Here is a 23,708-nt window from a genome sequence, read left to right on the forward strand (position 1 = left end):
GTTCAGACTATTAATTTCAGTGTGTACATCTAGCATCGAGTAGCGGAACTATCAGTACTGCTACTTGACAATAGATGTAGCACCGACCGGAAAGTCTTATCTCAACAGCATAAGACTTTCCGGTCGGTGGCGACATCTATTGTCAAGTAGCAGTACTGATAGTTCCGCTACTCGATGCTAGATGCTAATAGTCTTTTTGGTACTAAAACTGATGTATGGAGTGAGCACTCTATGTATTTTTTTCTCTATGGTTTGGAGTTATCAAACGAAATCATTATCAATAGGAGGCAATAACGTTTTTACGATAAATCAATAGAAAAGGTCACCGACGCGAAATCGCTATTAAACCTTATAAAAACAGTCCAATAGTACAGTTTATCGTTATAGTAGCGTGATCCCAAGCCAATTTACGTTAGTTTGGGGGAACAAAATAAAAAAGAATAACAATAAAGTAATACAATTTAGGGCCAGCCGCGGCCGACGTCGTTACCTATTTGTACGGGGGGCGTAATTTAATGAAGGAGTAGCATTCCCATCGTTACTCGATACGGGAACGACATTAGTAATTAACTTAATAAAAACTGTTCCTCATAACGAGATTCATGTATGTATAAACTCTTTATTGTACAAAACACAAAACACAAATTTATGGCACAGGATAGGCAGTACAAAGACGAACTTATCCCTTTAAGGGATTTCTTCTTGTTACCCTTTGAGTATATGAGAATTGATGAAGAACGGTAGACAAATATAGCACTGAGTACAATAGACTAGAGGAAAGTCAATAAAATTATAAAAGAGGGCGAAAATAAATAATATAAGATAAAAATTAGAAGTAACAATATAACAAATATATAGAATACCTACGTTATATATAATATATAATATCTATAGTCACGAACAAGTTAATTCCGTTCCGATAGCCACAGCTTTTTTAACTGCCCCTTAAGCGACGCAACGGACGAGTAGATTCATCTATAGAAATGCCATTTATATTTCAGTACAGTAGGAAACTGCAACCTGAGGCGTAATCCCTGATGAAAGCACTTAATTAATTTTCTGTCCAACTCCCAAAAATATAGACGACAATCGTATTTATATCTGAAATTTCTACAACTACTTAGATATTTACAGCTTTAGATTTTTTTTAATAATGTTACAATTAAGGTAGTTACAAGTATGATTTGGTCTTTGCTTTCAACTTATTAAAAGTAGATACCTGCCGTTCGTTTTAAGCGTTTGTTACCGGGCACGTACGCAAATAAACGGAAACACTGTTTAGCAGAAAATACTGATTTATATATTGCACGTGAATAATAGGCTATTTTTGTTTTTTTTTATATAAACATTTAGCAGAAACGCTACCTCGTAGGACAATTGCCCAAAATAATAAGACAATTTCCCAAAATAGAATTGTAAATATTACTTCAAAGAAAACGTTGGAAATTATTAAGGAAGTAAACTTTCTACATAAATACTATATGTTTAATTATACCTTTTACATTTTGGTACGAAATATTGGTGACGACTGTTCTGCTGCCTACACAAGTACTCGTACTCATCTATCTTATTCGGTTTTTGTATTGTAAATCTGTCAGCTTCACTAACCGCTCAGTTAACTATGGTTCAAACTTAATATGCCCCGATTAGTGCCCAATTCGTCTTCCCACATGATAAATCTCCCACAGTAAACTCCCTTAACCTTACCTTTACAATGTCATTAGGGAAATTGGAGTCGTTAATGTATAAAGGCTGCTATCGACGTATTTAAATCGGTAATCCCGCGGTTTGTTTTACGGCATGATATCGGCCAATTTATCGGCGGTCGTATAACGTACGTTTAATACACGGATCGATGTTTAATATACGAATTGAATGAAAACGATCGGTTTGACGATTAAGTTTCGGTTTGCTTGAAGTTGTTTGATTGAAAGCGATTTGTTTAAAATCTGTGGAATTACATTTTAAGGGAATACTCGTACTGTCCATAGCTAATATTTTATACAAAACTTCTTTTCGCATAACTTGTTCTCTAGCATAAAAAAGTAATTCCTCTGGGTCTACCTACTCGGCCTGCATAAATTATTCTGACTGCTTTGAGTTTTATTTTACCTATAAATTTTCTGAAAAAACCGTTAATTATTGCATTACTCTTAATTTGCATAGTGGTATATTCTTTTAGTGTAGCGGTACACTAAGTCATACAGTCTTTTTGGGCGTAACCATGTGAAACTATTAAAGTCTACAATAACCGGTCAGTTTGATTTTTTTTAAACAAATTTTCTCATAAACTAGGTTATGTACAAAATATTAGGTCCGTTGTTACGTTAACATAAACCGTTATTATTACGTTTAAACTCGATTATTCACTATATAACAGACTTAATGAGTTACCTATACATTCGCACGTACATAGTTTTCATCGTAAACCTTTACCAAAATATAGATTAAGTCCCCACAATCGGTTTAGTTTAGTCCTTTCTAACTAACCTTAATAAATGATGAAACTGGATTAAACCCTTTAAAATCAGCGGAGCATTATTAAAACAAACACGAAATCCCGATCACGGACTCAGAAAACCTTTTAATTCACCGTGTTTTGATGGGAAGTGTCAATAGTGGCGTGAACAGCGTGTAGGATTACCGACCAAACACGAGGCGCGGTGCTTAAGTGCGAAAATAAAACGGAAAGAACTCTATATGGATCAAATTACCTTTAAGCGGACTGCATTCGTATAAAAGAGCGTATTGATCGTGCAGGCGTTGGCTTGTTAGTTTTTTATTCGAGCGCGAATTTGACAAATGCTTGATATATTTTGTTTTTCACGTATAGGGGATTAAGTCATAAAAGTGCTTAATCTGCTGTGGCTGACGCGTTGTGCAATGGAACCATCTGTTAATGTTATAATTGCACTACTGAAATCAATTTCATAAAAATGTTTGAATAAGCTGTGCTCACGTTGCAGATTTATTCTGCATGTGATTATTTAGACGTAGTATTTTTAAAGGTAAGTATATATAGAGAAGGTAATTATGTATCAAGGCATATATGTATGAATTCGACAGTTAGCTTACACAAGACTGAGAAGCCAATTTATATACGGCACCAACACGTACCATGCAACATAATACATCTTATAAGCAATATCGAGATGTATGCTGTCCGTCTCAGAAATTCAAAACCCTCTTGTACTACATAGGTATATCGAGCTACAGTAGCCATATATGTATTAATTAAAGTTTGATTTAACTTAAATATAAAATTATATTTTTATAACGTGGTTGCCAAAAGCCCTAAAATTAAAAGCTGAAATTTATAATAACACAAGTCAAGGTAAAAAATCGGATCTAACTATAGGGTTCACTTTTCAGAAAAATATATGGCTCCCTATTCAGCATATAAAATTTATATACACTGAAACCGAGTGCACTGTTATAAAACGTAAAAGTGTCTGTCCAAATTTTTGGTTGAAACAAAAACCGAAACCGAAGTTTAGTTTTGCTCTAGTTTCGGCCGTAACGTAACCAAACCTTCGGCGGAAACATAAGGTGTATCAGGGTATTTCTGAATGATGAATAGTGGCGGATAATTCCGAAAGCTTGACTCTTACTACAACGGAATATGAGTGATTTTACAATGATTTTCGGGATTACCCGATTTCCGTTATTACCCGAATAAACCTTAATGTTTATGCGGTGGAACACAATCAGAACATCAATGTACTGAGACTCACTTTATGGATTATATCTATGTTGTCTTAGTTTACTCAGATAGAATACAGGGAAATATTACAGTTTTACCTACATCCATTCAATTCAAACTTTTGTACGCACCGTGTACCGTGTACCTATATAAAAACATACAAATATTATCAGGTGCATACAAAAAAATTGCAACAATGTTATTGTAACCCGATACGATATTTTTTTATCTCAAAAAGAACGTATTCCTAGTTCCAGGAATCCGTCGCGTGCAACTCTTGCGGGACCAGCTGGTATAAAAACCGGCTCAGAGTAACATGTTAATGTTATCGATAATTTTCTTCGTAATACTTCAAAGTAAACACGAATGCTTAACAATTGTTCAAGATACAGCTAATTAAATAATTACAATTGCAGTAAGCACAAAGAAAATGGCTTAGATTACACATGAGAATATATACAAATATAATGAGAATTCTCCCATGTTTCAAAATCTTATTTTACAACACTTGCTTACATATCAGCGGTGAGACCGCCTGTTGCTACCTTTATTTACACTGTAAATCTGTTATTGTATTTTTCTTTGTGGTGCAATAAAGTGTATTTACTTACTTACTTACTTACTTACATAATCACATACATAAGACAAAAGCTATCAAACATGCAAACATTAAAAACTGATTTAGACACGATTTAGACTTTTGCGTTTCTTGTCACATTATTATTTCATTAAATGGGATTTAATCGTGCGTTCGGAAAAACTCACACAGCCTAGATGTTAATGTCAACTTTAGCCACTCTTTCTTCGGTACGAAAATAATGTCGTCTTTAAATCGTCAGAGGTAATTTTACAGTTAAAGTATTAAGTACATAATATCATGAAACGTCAAGAAAAGGATCCTTCGGAATTCTGTTTTTATACTTGGGCGAAATTCAATATTATATCGTCTGTCTCATTTCGTTATTTTATATGTACACTTGTCTAGAACTTTCAGTTCATACTCACGCATTTTAGATAAGAAATTTCACACTGTTACTTTTCAAAAGTGGCCGTATAGTCTCAGAGCCGTCACTGAAACAAGTCGAATGGGGCCCCTTGGTCCTCGCAGCAAAGAGCAAGGAACATTATGCCTGAGACCAAATCTTAATTAAGTCTAGGGTACCTCTACAACGGGAACTAATTAAACTTATTCCATTATTTCTGCTAACGAAATTCTAAGAACGGCCGGGCGCCATGTCGGAAGGATTTGTTTTGTTGTCATTACATTATAGGTACTTTGATGTCTAGGTACGTGTAATTTATTTTACGCATAAGGGGTTATAATTTATTTATTGTGTAAAAACATTGTAGGTACATGTAGGTACTAATTTATTTAAGTAATTTTAAAATTGTATTTTAATTTTAAGTTTTTTATGTAAATAAATATTTGATAGTTAAAAAAAACTATTTATTTTGTTATATTTCATTTATCACAAGTTTTATATCCCTAACTATTTCATAGAAAATGAAAATGTTAATCTTATTTTATGTGATATTTTTTTTATTTATGACGGAATAAATAAATTGGTAGGTACTTGAAGCTATTTAATCTCATTAAAGGGTTGTTATTGTTTTCCAGCAATATTACATAACGCGGCGTTGGCAATTCGAATCCTTTTCAGCTAGAACGCAGATCAAAAAGTTAATCCCTGCGTCGATTGCTCATCGTTTTCGTCATTTCCGATGATCACTTCCGAACTCTAAAGCCCAGTTTGCACGAGTTAAGTGCGTTCACAAAAAAGACAAGAAATAACACCAGCCAGAGTGGAGCCGGTGTTTTATAATGATGATGTTGATAAAGTAAACAGGACAGGTTTGTTCGCGAGATTTAGGGCGCGAGAAGAATGGATTTTTTTCGGAATATTTTGGCGAACCTTATTTACAATCATCAAAATTGGTAGAAAAGTTTACGTATTTAAGAGCCAACAGGAGTGGTCATTTCTCCATACAAACGTACTCGACTGTTTCCTCCGTGGGTTTTAAAGCTAGAGCAATGATTTTTTCAACAAAGATTAATATTGTCAATATCTGTGTCGGACCGTTTTGCTTTTTTTGATATTTTTGTTTTTTAAGGCGCTAGAGCCCTTCAAAAATGGCCAAAATGGCCTAATTGACTATGCCGCAATGAGAGGCGTGCTATTCAAAACTGACATCAATTAGTCAAAAAAGCAAAACGGTCCGACACAGATAATGTCATAATCATTTAGATTTGCAAATTTGGTTACGATTGGTTAAGTTTTGGAGGAGGAAACAGTCGAGTACGAAACCTCGATTTTTGATATTTTTACGCAGGATTTTTCGCCTTGTCCTTATCGCACTAGTTTTAGGAGCCGCTTCCGTTAGGGAGACGGGTATATTTACCTAAAATATTTAAATCTTAGCTCCTGTTGGCTCTTAATAAAAAAAAAATCCTACTGAGAGCCTTTAATTCTCTGTTAATTTGGGAATATTTAAAGTTTTCCAACATTATTTAGCGATAACATTATTTAATAAATATATACTCATATTTTTAGATAACCGTATAGCACCTATATGTTTATTTTCACCACATCACCTCCTAAAGACTCTTTTTTTGATCTTTCGCTTGCTCGGGTATCAATATTAGCAGGCAAGGGTTAACAACAACAACTTTGCCCACTTGTTAAACAAATAACTATTATTTACCTAACGGCTATCTTACAGAGCATGTTAGTTCACTCGTCTATTTACATGACTCGTGTACAACTGGACTTAGCTGCAATTTGGAAAAGTATTGACGATTCGAGCACAAAGCGGGCGCTTGGAACAGAGATTAAGTAACTTGTGCGGCTTCAATTGTTCGAACGGGCCACAAAGGCACGATATTCCGGACGGCAAGAATTTTGATGGTTTTCGCAACTGTCGAGGATCACTGAAGAGCCTTTTAATGTGCTCGCTGCCTTGAAACCAGCCATTGTTTCAAGAATATTAAGTCCCGTTATACAATTTAATAATGTGTAAAAATCGTGAAAGTTTCAATCAGTGTAATTTCAAGATGAACAAAAAATACATGACTCGCATTGAAATTTAAAATGGATACCATGTAAATAATGTCTTCTTATCTTACATATGAAATTATGAAGTTAAGGATATTAGAATAAATTTATTTAAAAAGGGCCAGGTTGTGTGTCCAATGTTTTGTGTAGTTTAAGAATATGTAAAGGTACATAAAAATAAAAAAGGAATAATTAATTATACGGATAGTCATCATACACTACATCAAATAACGTCCCAAAATAAAATATTTGAATAGTCTGTCAAAACATTTGAAGCTTAAAAATTCCGCTTTAAAAGTGTGTACATTTTATAGATGCAAATTGGCAGACAAAAGCTTATTATAAAAACAGCTCTACTCTACAACAATTTCACGCAGACATTACTTATGTCAGTTTTGGTCAGCTCAGCACTGTTAAATATTCATTAAGCTTTCAAAATACGCATTATTTTCCCCGCCCGGCGCGTTATCGCCACCTTTCCATCAACGAATATTTCCCAACAACTGCCCGTTGGTATTCAGCAAAATGTTAATAACTGCACCTATTGCATTTTCGTAAATTATCTGCAATTTTTGTTAATATTTACAATCTATAAAAGAGTCAAAAATGAAATACCGCGGCACCAAATTCTGGTGCCCGTGAAATATTTTCTATCGTTGACATTCCATTACCGGGGCTGCGGAAAACAAATAAATACATATAGAACAAAAATTCCTTTTACTGGCATTGGCGTATGAAAGCCGCGGTCATTTCGCTCCAGTCCACTGCAGTGTTTAAGTAAAAGGAATACACTTCTACTTTGAATGCGAGTATTATGCGAGTAAATGGAAAGGAAAAAAGAATACGGCCAGCAACTAAAAACTGCTTAGGAGCTTGCTGGCTCTCGTTTTATCTTTGAGCACCCTGCATTGTGCAATCAGCAAGGCATTGTACGTGGCTTTTGGCTTAAAACAACACTTAAGAAAAATTTATATCTGTTCTACTTAAAGCCATTTTCTTGTTTTTATTATTTTAACAATCTCAAAGCCTTATAGTTCTGTAATCACGAATAAACCATTAAGAGGGACATAAAAAGACAAACTAAACAATAAAACTAAACTACATACATTATAAAACTGAAAATAATTTTATAAATAAAAAATGCTCCTCAACTTGTCAATTGAGGCTTGCAACTATTGAACTGTTTCAAATATACTAGAAACATAAATAGCACGTAACACCTACCTAATACCTACTCCATTGCGTACTTTTTCTAGTTATAAGAAAGCACATAGATAATTATGTCCTTATCAGGTACTTGCATGTAATGCATAGAGTAATGTATTTACTCGTACACCACAGTTGCAACTGCCTGCCCATTACTGAATTGATATCTTTAACTCTTTTAATTAAATTAATAATTATAGTAGACATTTACTCTGGTATTTTAATTAAAGTGTATTCTTGGTACTTTATTTATTACGTTACCACACAAATTCCCCGAACGATTGCTCAAATTCATTGAAACGGAAGGACAACACGAGATAAAACGCACTGATCAACCTCGAATAGCAAAGCGTTCGGTTCCAGAAAAGTGGTTTGACGAAGGTAACGTCCTGGTCCTCAACCCTTTGTCTCGAAGGAATACAATGGACAGTCGCAATGGCTCCGAAATGCGATATGGGACCCTCGCCTCATGTATACGTGACCAAATTTTGAGCGAAATGTTTTGCTCTACCTAACGGTTAAAATAAGTAATGTCATCTCCCTTTGGGAGCGTCTTAAGGCGGGTGAGGGGCTCGATATTAATACCTGCTGGTATTACCTGTCGATAAAAGCGGGGAAAATTGTAGCTAGATAGTGCAGAGATGGTTATAATTAATCTTGGAATTATTTTTAATGAAAAGGTTATTAAACCTAAGCCGTGCTATAATGAATAACAACACAACTACAAAAATTAAATTAGCTAAGGATAATACTTTATTAGTTATAAGTAGGTTTAGCACGGTCCTTTTATTGCACGGTGTTTTTAGTTATCGTAAAAATAAAATACGTATCTCAAAATTATGTATAAAATAATCGCGTAAAATTACATAATTTTATCAATACCAAATTCTCTGTATACATTTTGTGTATGATTTTATCATAAAACTCTGGTAATCAAATCCATACGAATGTTAAACATATTAATTAATACAATTACATAGATAAGTAATTGATGGTGATGTTATTAATTTAATAATACTTACAGTCTTTATTTCACAATAATGTCAGATTTACAGAATTCCACATCCTTAACTTAAAAAAAACATATGATATAAAATCTAACTAAAGAAACAAGAAAACTAAAAAAATCAAACACAAATTACACTTAGACTAAATTTAGCCGATAAAATCGCTCCGCGACCCCCCCGATGCAAAAGTGCCCATCACGCTCGCTGCGTTGCCACGTTGAACCGCGATGGATAACCTTTGCATCAGGAAGAACCCAGAGCGAGGATCCAAACCCCTCACCCTCTAAGTAATTAAAAATAATTTGGAGGTAATTTTACGTATTTTCTGAATTTATAATCGCGTGTTATATAATAAGGCGCTGCCAGTGATTGATGGGGGATTGTTTTGTTTGTGGGTTTTTTCTACGATGCAATACTTTACGGTTACCATCAGTTTGTCACTGACATAAACGCCGTCGAGAACGTAATTTACTTTCTATACATCCCGTTTGCACTAATATGCGAGTGCGAGCGAGATGTATAGAAAGTAAATTACGTTCTCGACGGCGTTTATGTCAGTGACAAATTGATGGTAACCGTACTTATCACAACATGAACAAGTACGTAACCCAGCACTAGGATATATATAATACATGAATAATACGGCTGAAGTGATGCCAATATGATCCAGAACTACTAATATCCGTTAGCTGGCTTATCTCAAGCGCCTGGTCAGCCGGTCAAAGGATCTGTTGGAAGTTTTGACTAGACCGGAAGCCGTTCTCAGACCTCCTTCACTTATTGTGTGCATTTTTTTGCCTGTTTTCGCTTTTTCCCTCGCCCGAGTGTGCTTATTCTTTGAACTCTGTATATTTTGTTTGGACATTTGCGTCTGAATCTGAACCCGTCTGCTCTCAACGTGCTTAAGTTGTTGGTAATTTTAGTTTGTGTTTTGCAGAGTTTGTTACGAGTTTCAATTAGGAAAATGCTTTGTAGGCTATGTTTGTGCGAAATGGATAAGGAATCAATGTGTAGTAAGTGAAATAATGAAAATGAAAATAAAGGTGCTGATAGACTTGAGCAATCACTCGAGCAGAACATAACCGCAACCGACGAACGCTAGTACATTAATCTGTTCGGGAGAATGCTTTCTGAATGAGAAAGATTGTAGGTATTGAAACCTTGTTATTTTTGCATGCTGCATGATTAGTCTTAAAAATGTAGTCGTGGTTAATAGGAAAATACTGTCTTTATTCGTTTTATTTTCATTGTATAAGATGGATAAGATTGGCTCAGGACTGGGTTAAGTGGCGTACTCGAAGAGAGGCCTATGCTCTAGACCAGTGGTTCCTAACCTTTTCAGTCCGGTTACCCCTATGACTAACTAGGGAACCTGATTTTACCCCTCCTCCCAATGGTAATAAAAAATAAAACGTGTACGTTTGTTGTATTGTTATATTAGGTTAGCTTATTACTCCCGTAAAATAGCAGTTTTACCCCCACGGGGGTAATTACCCCCAGGTTAGGAACCACTTCTCTAGGCCTATGAAGATTGTCATGCCCACTAGCATGCTGAATACACTGTAGGTACCTCAGAAATGTATTTGACAACATTCACTTGACTGTTCCTAGCAAATAAATTATTTGGTATTTGATATTTGCTCATTATAATTAAATGCTCAAGTCTATAAGTAGGTACCTTAATGTTACTTATCTTTATTCTGCACAAAATAATACTTCACTAATTTACTTACCGACATGCAAAGCTTCACGACGTATAGACAACATACCGTTTAAATTGAACATTCGTGTAGTTCATCAAACCCTTTCATTAAGCGCGGCTATATCGTGGAGTTCGCAAAACACTGCCCTACTAATGACAGACCGGGCCAGCGGCGTTTGTCCGTCCTCGTTTACTCCACCAAAGAATCATCCCAAACTTATTCGGGCCTTTCAACCCGCCCTGCTTGACCCTCTGTAATTAGCAACATACTAGTTTTGTTGCCGGTTCAATCGTAGGACATTTGGAGCTTAATGAGAAGAACTAGTGCTCTATTAAGTGTAGATTGTAAAATAACATTTTATTGTGTCAATTTGTGAATAAATACAGTTTAGTTCTATGCAATTTTTTCACAAATGTATCGTCATAAAAAGGTTGGTTAAAATTGATAATTTAATGTGATAAACACAATGAGATTTAAAACACTTGTTTAAGCAGTATTTTAAAAATGTTATTTTTACATTTAAAGCTCGAATGTGCTATCAAATTAGTAATTGTAGGTTATTATAAAAATATACAAAGGTAGGACATGTGCGTATGTTCGTAACACGCCGATACCTAAAATTTAGAACTCGATTATATTTTCGAGAGCCCAAAAAAAGGGGGCCACGCAAATTCGAATTTAATAGGAACTCTAACAAAAAACCTTAGCACAACTACAGGGCGTGCAAGCGCTCCGTGCAGCTGACGCCAAAAATATGGCATATTATGATGTCCCTAATCTACTTCACGCTTCGATGGCCGCCTGTCGATAACAATAACCGACTTAATACGCCCGATAATCGGTTTTGCTATTCGAAAACATCCGTGATTGACACTTTTGATGACGTCTGAGTTGAACCGAACGTCGGGTTAGCTGGGATTTGTGAACGGAGGGGAATGATAAATCAGGAGGTAAAATCTAGTCGCCCTGAAAATTGTAGTTGTAAAAGTTTGAACAATAGTAGTAGTTAGCTAAAAATATAAATGATTATTATGATTTTGAATGCATACAAAAAATATAGTGTAATCACAAGTTATTATTTTTGAGTGAAGTGTGAAACAGTTATTCGTAAAATAAATCCTTGTTTTAACAGGACAGGATCCATGTGAATTTCGCAAACAAATATGAAGCTGGGTAAATCTCAATTGAATATCGCCACAAACAGGATTAGTAACTGTTTAGTCAAAACAATCAACCAACCGTATGATAATCAAATCGAAACAAGTGCAGTATGCTGCGGATATCCATTAAGTGTGGTCATGTTTAATGATACAAGTTGCCACATTTAGTGTTGTGGTGACACCAGGAATATTTCTAGTAACATGTCCAATGTGCAATATATTGATGAGTTGTATTTATTTTTATTTTTAAGCATAATAATTATATTAAGGTCGCAGTTCTAACGTAACCTACTTTTATGGTAGCAGTTTGGTTCTGTGTGGATCAAAGTTCTGACCTGACCTAGCGCTATTTCTTCTTCCCCAAAGCTTTTTCAAGCAATGGATTTAATTTGCCTTTTTTCCGATGTTATTTTAATAATGAATGTGAGTAATAAATTAATATTTTTCCAATTTATCTTTTATAATATGACATTTATGAGAGTTAAATATTTAGCAAATGAGTTAGTTAAATAAGCAATGCATTAAAAATAGACTTATTTACGAAAAACATTTGTAAAATTCATGTTTGTGAAATGCTATCATTTACCTATAACCATAATACATATTCGCGTAGATTGTATAATACCAATAAATATAATGAAGAAGGAAAAATTGGTGTTTATGAAGCCTAATAATTAATATAAATAATAATAAATAAATTACATTTTCAACAAATTCATTTGCCCGTGTTTTCCATTTTTCATACACGAAGTACGCGGGTAATATTTTCAGAAGACTCGAACCTACATTAATACTTGATATTTAAATATATTCCCTGTTAACCCAGATGTTATTGAATATTAGATAATATTCGGGAACATTTCTGCGGTAGGAACATCACTAGCCGCATTCATTTAGCCCTGAGTAAACTGTTTAAGCCCGCAATGTTTAATGGATGGTAAATTGCACATTAATATTGCGCTATCCTAACCGCGTCTCCTCACTAGGCTATAGCCTATAACAGTAATAACAATTAGTAATTGCCGCAACTACGTTAAATTATTCTGTGCTGAGACAACTTACCAATAATTCAGTGAACGTCGTTGTACACTTAAAAGATGTTGACGTTTGGAAAAAATTGGTAGTTATTTATGGATAATAATTAATTTATATTTACTCCTTGCAGTAAAAGTACACTAAGTTTATGTATTAAGTATGAACAATTGAAATTAAATAAATATTTTACAAGAAAATTTACTGTTATTCACAATTATTATATGTAAATTTATAATACCATGAACCATGTTTTCATTGAATCAGTAATGAAATGTCAATATTTACCTAAAAATCTGGATACCGTCGCTTTTTTACAAATAACAGATGTTGAGAAAATAAAATTAAAAGCGTAACGAATAATTTTCCAGATTAGTAAACAACAGTGAGAGTAGTGAACTACATACTACGCCACACTTCAAAGGGGTACGCCTATAGGTACCTAGTACCTACATCCCGAGCTTGTAGTGTGCACGGGCGAAATATTAACTACTCGTTCTACAACTGTATTAAAATTCTCACTCTAGGCATCATTGTCGGGAGGGCAATGAAACAAAAGAATATTTCCGTCTCACTTCCGCGCCCTGATATTAATATTTCCTTCTCGCTATACACCGTGGACCCTTGAAAGCGTCTCACTTATGAATGTGTTAGTGATAGTAGCGTTTAGATTACATGGCCGTGTGTGTACCTTGACGTGAACACGCTGGTTTACAAATGCATCTTAGCAGAATTCACAAAGATCCAAAAGTCCATGTTATTCAAATCTTATGTCAGAAGACGTTGCGAACGGAGTAAAAATATATGTTTTAAAGAACTTACCGCGTCTGTGTCTGACGTGATATTTACTTTTGGGATTCGTTGGAGTGCAGCAAGATTGTTCGTAGTAGAAATTGTATGAACTTTCCACTTCTGAAGATTGTTGCACTGCCTGGGATCGAACCTGCCACCCGACTCCGAGCAGTAGGAACAAGAGCCACCGGACCACCAAAGCGAAGCCCCCCATAGTCCGTCCATTTGTGTACATTTTAGTACTAAAGCACTGGCACTAACACAAAAAGTCAAAGTCTATTTAAATGTCTGAGGGCTAAGCAACGTTTGGTATTCTGTAAAACAAAATTAATATTTAACCTTCAGAAGCCTACCTATAAATTATCTACTGTTAGCATTGTAGAAATAACAATTAATTATATAGTAGTAACAATTTCCATGATGGATGGCTGGAGATTTTATCAAAGAAAAATATTTAAGAAGATATAATATTTTCATGAGCAAAACTCGGCGCTAGTTAACATTAAATAATACTTAGATAAAGGAATTATGATAAGTAAAATAAAATTAAGTTAATTATACAATCATGTTAAATTTTTTAATAGTTACTTCTACAAACATAAATGTAGATAAGATACGATGCGTGCTAGGGAGTAATTACAATAATTGTTCTGGAAGGTACAGTTGTATGAATCAGTGATATTCGTTCGGCACATTTCCTTGTTTTATTTTTCATTTGTATAATATATTATTAAGGAGCAGCTCTGCCTTTTGATGTGAACGATAAGTCGAGCCGTGTAAGGTAAGGACTGGGTATTGTTTTAATTTGACGTGAAATTGTAGTGTTTGAATTTTATTTTTGAAAACAAACGGTTATTTTAATTGGAAACACGAAAGGTGTGGTACAATAGCGTATTTATATTTTTATGTTACCATTTAACATAATATTTAGAGCCTTTTTAGTTTTATTTAATATATAATTAAACATTATTGTAATATGACAAAAAGTATAAGTAAGTACCTAGTGAAATTAACTGCTTGCAAAGCATTCTCTACCTATCAAAGTGTCGAATTATAGGGTCAGACAGAAGTCAAGGCAAAAATGCATAAATAATGATGTAATTAATGTAATTATACTTACTAAAACGTTTCTGTGTACAGTTTGATATACTTACCTAAATATTGGTTTCAGTAGCAACACTGAAGAATAATGAAATCAGGCCACTTTCTTAATTACTTATAATGTTACTATTTTCGTTATATTTAAGTGTTTTACTCTAAAAGTTTATCACTAAAGCTTTTGTTGAATTTCTTGTTTTGCGATTTTGCAAAATACGTTGGAAACTGCTTAAATAAATTTGATTACAAATTATTTCATTATAGTATTTAATTATGACGGAGTTTACTAAATCATATTACAAATAACCTAATCTAAGACCTAATTTAAATAAAGTCGTAATAAGTAGGCAAAAAAATTTAATGATACAAATAATTTATTTAAACACCTAATATTTTCATTAGATAGGTACTTACTACAACAAAGTTAGGTATCCAATATAAAATTTCACACATAGTCTCCTTAATTGTCTCTAACTTTAATTATTAAGGAAATCTTGCGAGTTAGTTAAATATCGTTCATTATTCATGACGCCGCCGGGTAGGCACAGCTTGTAGGTAGGCCTAAATCATCGCGAGTCGCGGTCGAATCTAATAGAAGATTGTGTAAATATTTTAATTAATCAGTAGTATAATGTTCAATGACTTGATGTATCGAGCGTAGTACCTAGTACTTACCTACTACAAAAATGAAATATGTATGTATTATATTCAATTATCGTTAAAAAAATATTTATATGAAAAATTCCCAGACCTAACAAATAAAAATCGCTAAATAATTAATCAAGCCACACGCCATTTGCCACCGACATTAAATAATAAATCCAATAACGAGTCCAAAAAACAGCAACATCCACATGCCCATTTTCACAATAAGAATGACAATTTTGCTTGTTGATTTTACATTAAAAAAGTCTATGGTTGTGGGGTTGTTTAATGGGTGTATGGGCCATTAAGACCCACCGGCTAAGCACACCTCTGTAATGGAAACCGCACGGATATGCAACAGGGGATGGCGACATTACATAGCGGCCCTTTATTTCAACCTATTATAGGACACATTTGCAGGATTTAATGGTCACATTCGAAATAAAGTCCAAATAAAATTAGCTTTAGGAACCGTTAGAAAAGGTAACGGGTTAGACCTTCGACCGAACAAAGGAAAGGTACCGTTATGTCCAAGATAAAACGCAACGAAAGCACATATCAGACTCGGGGTTCTTACACATCTTAAATCCTGGGGCTTTTCCAATCCATGCATAACTAATGATTATGTTTATGTATTGCAATAATACCCTCTTTCACGTATTAATCAAAAATGCCTTATAAATCTAGGCACTAAAATTTATGTCCTGTTTGTTTCGTCATTGGATTTGAATACCTGAAGCAATTTGGAAAAAGCCATCGCAACCCATTTCCGAAGCTAACCGAGTCGTCAACGTTCGACTATCTACTCTAAATATACACTGATAGTTCGTTAATTCTATATTGATTTTGTGATTAGGTATCGTGTTTATTTAAACATACATGGCGCCTAACTCTACCCTTTAAATGTTTCAAACAAATGATTATAAAATTCATGAATAATTTCGTAAGAGCGGAGATTACACGGGATAGGTATCAGTGAATAAGTAAATATCATCCAGTAAATTTAACTCAAAGTATGGTACGGGCTCGGGCCCTCGTCACATGACCGATATCCCACTGAATGCTATCAGGGATCGCCTGGTGAAAGAGTCCAGCGATGAATTAAATAAACGAGGCCTAAAAGGGATAGAGATGTTTACCCTTCAAGATGTTTTTATGTGATAAACCCCCGAAACCAGATAACGTTTCTCATCTCATATAGACGCCTGCAAAAAGGAAAATGTGTTGCGTATTATATTTCTAGAGGAAAAGCGGAGACTATTAGCAAAAAGTCACCATTAATGACAAAAAACCTTTATCCGATTTCCTGAAGACTAATAAAATAAACTTGTCTATGGCTAAATGTGTATTGAGTAACTCTTACTAGTAGAGGATCAAGCATTTGATAAAATAGTCACCATCCAAAACAGATGGAAATTTTTAATTGCATTTTAGGGCGCATAAAAACTTGGTAGTACAAACATTTTTATTGTCATTACAGATGGGTAAAAAGCGCTGGGTCATATCTTCTGTATGTGATGCGAATAATTGTATATTCACATTCAGCTTTTCACACATGAATAATACAAGCGCAGTCGCAAAAAATGCGGGTGCCAGGTTATCACCCGGAGAAGGGTCCTCTAAATTTTAGTTGAAATGATTAATGATATCGGGTTAGCACATGAATGAATTTTGTTCAATTGACAGTAGATCTTTCAGAGTAAACATTTCCAATCTCCCCCAGTTTCAAATAATACTTAAAGAGTATCAACATTAAACTCGTTTCGTATTTTGTTTGTATCCTTTGGGATCAAGGAGACGCGCTGGGAGATATGATTTGGAAAAGAAATGAAAAATACATTAAAAATCATTACTCATTTTGAGTCAATGTCTGACTAGAGGTTTATAATTGATCATCATCTGTTTCCTTAAGGATTTACGGCAGCATTTGAAGAATATATTTCATTTTGCTGCTTCCTATATATTTCCTATTCAGGTCAAAGAAGAATCCAATATTGCGATGTTTAAGAGGCTTCAAGCTAAGTTACTTCTTCGTTTAAATTTAAAAATATACCTACTTACACCTTTCTTAATATCCTATGCATAACACTACTTAATATCTTCATTATTTCGGCATGAACCGTCAATTAAGATTCAAATAGAACATTCTCAATAGCTATACATTCTCAAAGGCTTATTCAGATACCATAACCGGACCCCACGTTTTCGAAGAAAAAAGTTGTTGGAGCATTGCGGGCCGGCCGCTCTCGGTCACCCGAACCGGTTCTGTAATGATGTCTTCATCTTCATTACCGGTGATTCACTGCGGGTCCACTTATTTTACTTGGCTAGCGGGGGTAATGTTATTATCAAACTTGTGTGAATATTTTTTGTACTTATACTTTAACACTCTGCATCTGTCTTCTTTTATTTTATTTTAAAATCTATGTGAGAACTTAAGACTGATACTTTATAATATTGTGGTTTAAATACTATATAGCATTCTCAGTTTTATTATTGAGTCTTGACCATTTGTGACTTATTGCTATTTGTTGCTTTAATTAAGTAAATTTTTCTCAGGAGTTCAGTGTACTAATTTAAGTATGCAATAATTAGTGAAGATCAACTATTTAATTGAAAAGTTTAACGCCCTTCCACCAAAAATAATGTGACAAGGATTCATTAAGAAGATTGTAATCTGTTTTAATATCAGTCGATCTCATTTCGGAATACAATTATACCGTTACTGCCCATTTCATGACAGGCTTCGCTCATTATGAGCGAAGAATGTTAAGAAATTTCATCCGACAACCCATTGAGGCAGCCCTCCAAATTGTACGAAGGTGTTCCAATTGAATGGTAGATGGAATGGGGGTACGAGTATAATGAAATTTCGCCTCGATAAAGACCACTGAGCCCGTAATACAATACTTGATGTTTCCTCCAACGCCCGTATCCATATCATACTCATTAAACTGCATAAATATATCTACGGAACACATCTTCGTTAAGTAAATTAACACTTGCCTGCATTTAATACTTATCATTATACCTTGTGACTCATGCGTTTAAAAGTCATTACTTACTTAATCATTGTTCGGCAGTTAGACGTTTATTTAGGAAAAATATATCAGATACCTGATTATAATTCATTTCCTGTATAAATAAGAGAATTTTTCTACCGGTATTTGTCACTATGATGTCTTGATTTAGGGTGCTTTCAGGTAAAATTTTAGTTACTAATTATCTGTACTCCTTGGTAGGTGAAAGAATGTTACCTAAGTAAGCATTCATTCTTCTTTATTATGTCATGGGTACTTGAAGGGACCGTTTGCATTAAATTATTATTAGGAATGTATTTAATAAACAAATTAATTGGTCCACAGGAGGGGTGCGTATAGTAATCAATAATTGGGTAAATGAGAAGTAGGTAATCCAGACGAACAAATAATCCAGACGAACAAATGGGCTGCCCAGAAGAGATACGGTTCGGTCCCTGGAAATTGGCTCTGAATTATTAATTAATACAATACTGTAACGGTAGCAAATTGTAAGCTTCTTAACAAGGGAACTGAATAAATATCAGTGAATGATAGTGGTGGAACCAATGAAAATGAAAATTTGAAAATGAAAAATTATTTATTTAGGTAAATGTTTCGTTTTAACAATACAGTTAATGGAGTCTCCTAGTAAGTAAAATATACCTGTGACAGGAGACCCCGCTCTTCCCAGCCAACATTTTCGTTCTAACAATTCGATATATATTTGAATTTAATTTAGTTTAGTATAGTCTAATCTAAAAACGACCTTACACTAACTTAAGCTAAAATATACATTATTATTATTATTAAGTGTGTGTGTGTGTGTGTGTGTGTGTGTGTGTGTGTGTGTGTGTGTGTGTGTGTGTGTGTGTGTGTGTGTGTGCGTGTGGGTGTGAGTGGGTGTGCGTGTGTGATTCTACGATCCTGCTTACGTATAATACACTAAGCACGTCGAACCAATGATTTATATATTAAATATAATGCGGACTAAAATATTTAGCAGAATGAGATTAAAACTATGCCAGATAGGGAGGATTGCGGAATCTTAAATAAGCCTTGGCTTCGGAGTGTTTGAAAGACTTTACCGGTTAGCGCTATGTTACTAGTATGTAAATTTTGTACTCGTGATGGTGGTCTTTATCAGCATCAGTTCATTTCAATTTAGTTTTAACCATGAAAATTACTGGGATAACAACTATCACAGGTACATGGTTATCGAAGGGATTAATATTGTTTAACGAAAATCATAATTCAAGTTGTGAATAGTTTATAATCAAAGTAGATTTTGTCTCATATGCAAACACAGCCAGGTATATTAATTATTACCTTAATCAATATCAAGGGCGTATTCCTGAGATTGTGTTATGCCTAACACACGGCAAGTTAGTTATTAATACAAGTCGGTTACACAAACCTCAAGTCTAATTAGTTTCTAGAGTAGGTACAAAATCAATGTAATGCGACTAACGGTACAGTTGCCAGATAATATACAATTGATGGAAAAAGCATATGATGATGTCACTAAGCAAAAGTCATTAAGATAATCAATCAAAATACAGATTTGCGAGTAAGTCATCAATAGTTAGGTATACTCTACGCATCCGGAAAAAGATGATATTTCTTTCTGAAGATAAGTAACAGTTTTTTTTTAAAGTTTTAGTAGCATCGGAATGAGTGTACCTATTTACACATCCTAATGGCTTATTTTTACAAAATTGTATTTCACTAGGAATACAACTTTCTACAGTCCGCTAAAGCAACGCAGCGTACCTAAAGCAGTTGGACATTCGATTAGGTAAGTAATTACCTACCACTAATCTGTAAATAGAATCATTTTGATCAAATCATCCATATTGTGAGTTACTCGCAAGAAATATTTGATACCTGCTTCCCCTACAAAGCTTCCTATGAATTTGGGGAGGATTCGCTTCAATGGATTCTGGCCACGTAGCGGCACACGTAAATATCGGCCTCTTGTATTATTGATACAAATGGAGATATCAATTGTTTTGGACAATAACCTTTCTGATAATGGAGGTTTGAATTATTGTGGACGGACGTAGGGGAACTGTGTGACTCGGCCAATGACGGATAATCATGTTTGTAAGACCGATATTGTACGTTATGATAAAATATTAATCACAGTAGTTACCACCAAAATAACAAAATTTTGGTGGTAACTACTGGGAATAAAAATTCCCAGTAGTTACCAGTGGCAAAAGGTGGGAAAAAAAATGCCAGTAGTTACCACTGGTAACAACTTGGTGGTAACTAGTGGGAATAACCCTTAAATACACCATATCTACCTAACTTTCAATTATGTACTGGTGATCTACTTACTAGGTCTACCTTTTTAGTTATTATACCGGTACAAATAAAAGGTTCCAGGAACTAACCGTTAGGTTACTTATTGTATAAAAAATACCAATTAAATTTGAAATAGGTCGGTTCTTCTTTAATACTTGTATATTCATTAATTTCCCCCCGTGCATTTAAAAAAAAGTTAGTTACAGGTTATCTTTAGAAAACACTATATGCATATTTATTTCCCAATATATTTACAGGAATTTGGGTAGGTGCTGTACACAGGTTTCAGCCCCCAATTACATTGGATTTTAAGTTAAAACAGACTAGGCTGGTTATTAATAGAGTTTATTTGATTGTAGTGTTTCAATAGACCGAAATAAGTTACGGAACAGATTTTCAGAGTGAACTTCATGTTTACAGCAGAATTCCTGTGTTATGCCGCATGATGTGCATCTGTATTCGACGTCTATTTATACTTTTGGGTTGATGAACTCAACGGAGCTGTGGATGGACGAGGTTATAGTAAATCAGTTCCGGATAATTATGTTGATTTAGTGTAATACCTATTCACTTTAACTTTGAGGAAAAGTCCTTTGGCGTATTTGGTAGCTACCTAGGTATTTCAAATTTTAACAGCATCAATGATTTATCTACTTTGTTTTTGGTTTATGTTTGGTAACAAACTTAACTCAGTAATTATACTTAGTAAATTTTTATGAATCACAGCAAAACATAATTTCTCGCCTGCATTTGTTTGTTGAGTCATCGTTAAGCTTTCTGTCAACATATGGTTTTCAAATGTTTGCTGTCTGCAAAAGTCTGCATTTCTTTGCTTATATCTCATAACTCACAAACGTCTATGAGATTCAATTACAGTTTATTGAATCGTCCTTCGAAAATATTCTCTACCAGTAATTGAGCCTTTTACATGTGTCAGAAGTAAGTAAGCTTTTACTTCTCCCAGTCTGTTTTTGTTTAGACAACGAAATGTGCCGGAATCATATCATATTTTAATACACAATAATACTGTAGCTCAGCCCAGAACACGGGAATGGTGCGCCGACCAACCTCATCCGTAATCCGTTGAACCAAACACGTTGCAGTTTCACATAAAAACAAAGAACGCACAGATAACCAAAGCACTTTATTTATAAGTACATAGAGTCACTAACAAAAATTGCAATTTACAACTTAAAACGGAACCTTGTTAGATGAAACAAGTTTTTGCAGTCGGAGTATTACGAAGAAGTTTATCGCGGAGGTCTCGCACACATCCATCGCGCGTGCCGGCCGGCGCACAACTAACTGGTCGGTCCCATTCCGTACAAAACTTTTAAGTCACGGAGACGGCAAAGCTATGTCGCGCCTCTACAATTCACGCATACAGACGTGAGCAATACCCTATGCACAAACACGAAAGCAAGCTTCCAAGTTCACTAAATAAACGAACACCAACACAAACAAACGCCAACACCGTCTACCCCCTGTGCACGAGACTCGAGAGCGGGACGCGAATATAAACAATTCGTTTCGGAGCTCGAGTGCAAGCGAGAAACAAGTACCGCAACAGATGTATATTACTTCACTCAGGTAAGTATTGGAAATGTTAGAGTGTGCGACGGAGAGCGCGCATGTATTTAGCTTACGAGAGACCGGCTGCGTTTGAAAGGGACGGAAACTGTTAAAGTCACCCACTACAGTACATTCCTTACTGATACCGGCGCGCCGTCGTCGTACCTTTCGATCGTTCAAGTGGCAGATGAAGCTTTTAGGGCTGTCACCTGATGCAAAATACTTTAGGCTCGAAGTTGAGTAACGACAGTGTTGATTAATATCGTTGGCTGCTACTTCAAAAAATGTCTTAAGTTAATTTATTATCATCATAATTGTATAATTATAAAATGCATGTATAATTTAATTGTCATTCTCTTTACTTTCTTGTTTTTATTCATAAATAAACTGAGCTGTTTTTATATTAGGTACAGATACTAAACTGACCTCGAACCAATTTTAGAAACAACTTTGTACTTTGGTTGGACAAATTAAGAAATTCACAATAAGTTTCAAGTGGCATTTTACCATTTTAGTATCTGACTAGGACATAAACATTTTTTTATTTTACGCAACGAAAAAAAACACAAATTTAGTTAAGAAGTATGAAAAGACCGTATATAAGATGTGGGAACCCCTGTAAGGTTCAGGGTTTCAGGAGTAACTGCAAAAGACGTCTATACCAAAAACCATTTTATTCGACACAATCGATGAATGAACTACCCTCCACCTATTTTCACACATAACAAAACTACCCATACATTACAAAGTAAACTCCATCTGTTAAAGACGTGCTCAAGAACTGTGGTTCCTGTCTGAAATTTCGGGATTTTTAAAATAATTAAATTACATGTGTTAGAAATTTAGAATCATGAACCTTAAAACAAATTAAAACATACCAATATTACAGCTTGTTTAATTTTCCCGATTTGTTTTAATAAAAAAAGACGAGTAGCACCCCTATATCAAGATGTCACAAAGTAGCAGGTAGCGGTGCAAGGTCCTGCCTACGCCGAGCGCTGCGAATTTTTGGACGCATGTTTTTTTGCATACTCCACGTCCTTTGTTCGGCGCAGCACGTCTGCGATGATGGCTTTATTACATGTAAGAGTTTTTGCAAGCAGATTTTTGTCAAAATGGATCATGTTTAGAAGTTAATAAAAATAGAAGTATTAAAAGTATGTAGGTAGAGTCAGAATCCTTAATTTATTACTAAGTGTTTCCTTACCTTTTATATTAGACTTCTTAGACACAATATTAAAGATAAAAGATTTATGTGTATTTACTTTACCGTTATTAATGATTATCTAGAATAATACCTGCGGTTTAAATAAGTATTCATTAATTATTTGTTTACTGAATAATCCAATTGAAAGACTGCACTGCGGCAATTTGGTCACTGAATAATTTAGTCGTCCTGGCGAATAGCCA

The 23,708-nt window shown here is 34.6% G+C and overlaps 1 protein-coding gene across 1 annotated transcript in view; it reads right to left on the reverse strand.

Moving 5' to 3' along the window:
• Nucleotides 1-22,536, reverse strand: part of LOC134653604 (semaphorin-2A) — a 151,685-nt gene extending 129,149 nt beyond the window's left edge. Inside the window, exons 1-2 of the mRNA XM_063509001.1 lie at nt 21,795-22,536; nt 13,687-13,970 (exon numbers count right to left, since the gene is read on the reverse strand). Coding sequence (XP_063365071.1) covers nt 13,687-13,891 — 205 coding nt within the window. The 5' untranslated portion in view covers nt 13,892-13,970; nt 21,795-22,536. The remainder of the gene's footprint in view (nt 1-13,686; nt 13,971-21,794) is intronic.
• Between the last annotated feature and the right edge of the window lie 1,172 nt (nt 22,537-23,708).

Source organism: Cydia amplana, chromosome 13 (assembly GCF_948474715.1).
Source record: "Cydia amplana chromosome 13, ilCydAmpl1.1, whole genome shotgun sequence".
Classification (NCBI taxonomy): Eukaryota; Metazoa; Arthropoda; class Insecta; order Lepidoptera; family Tortricidae; genus Cydia; species Cydia amplana.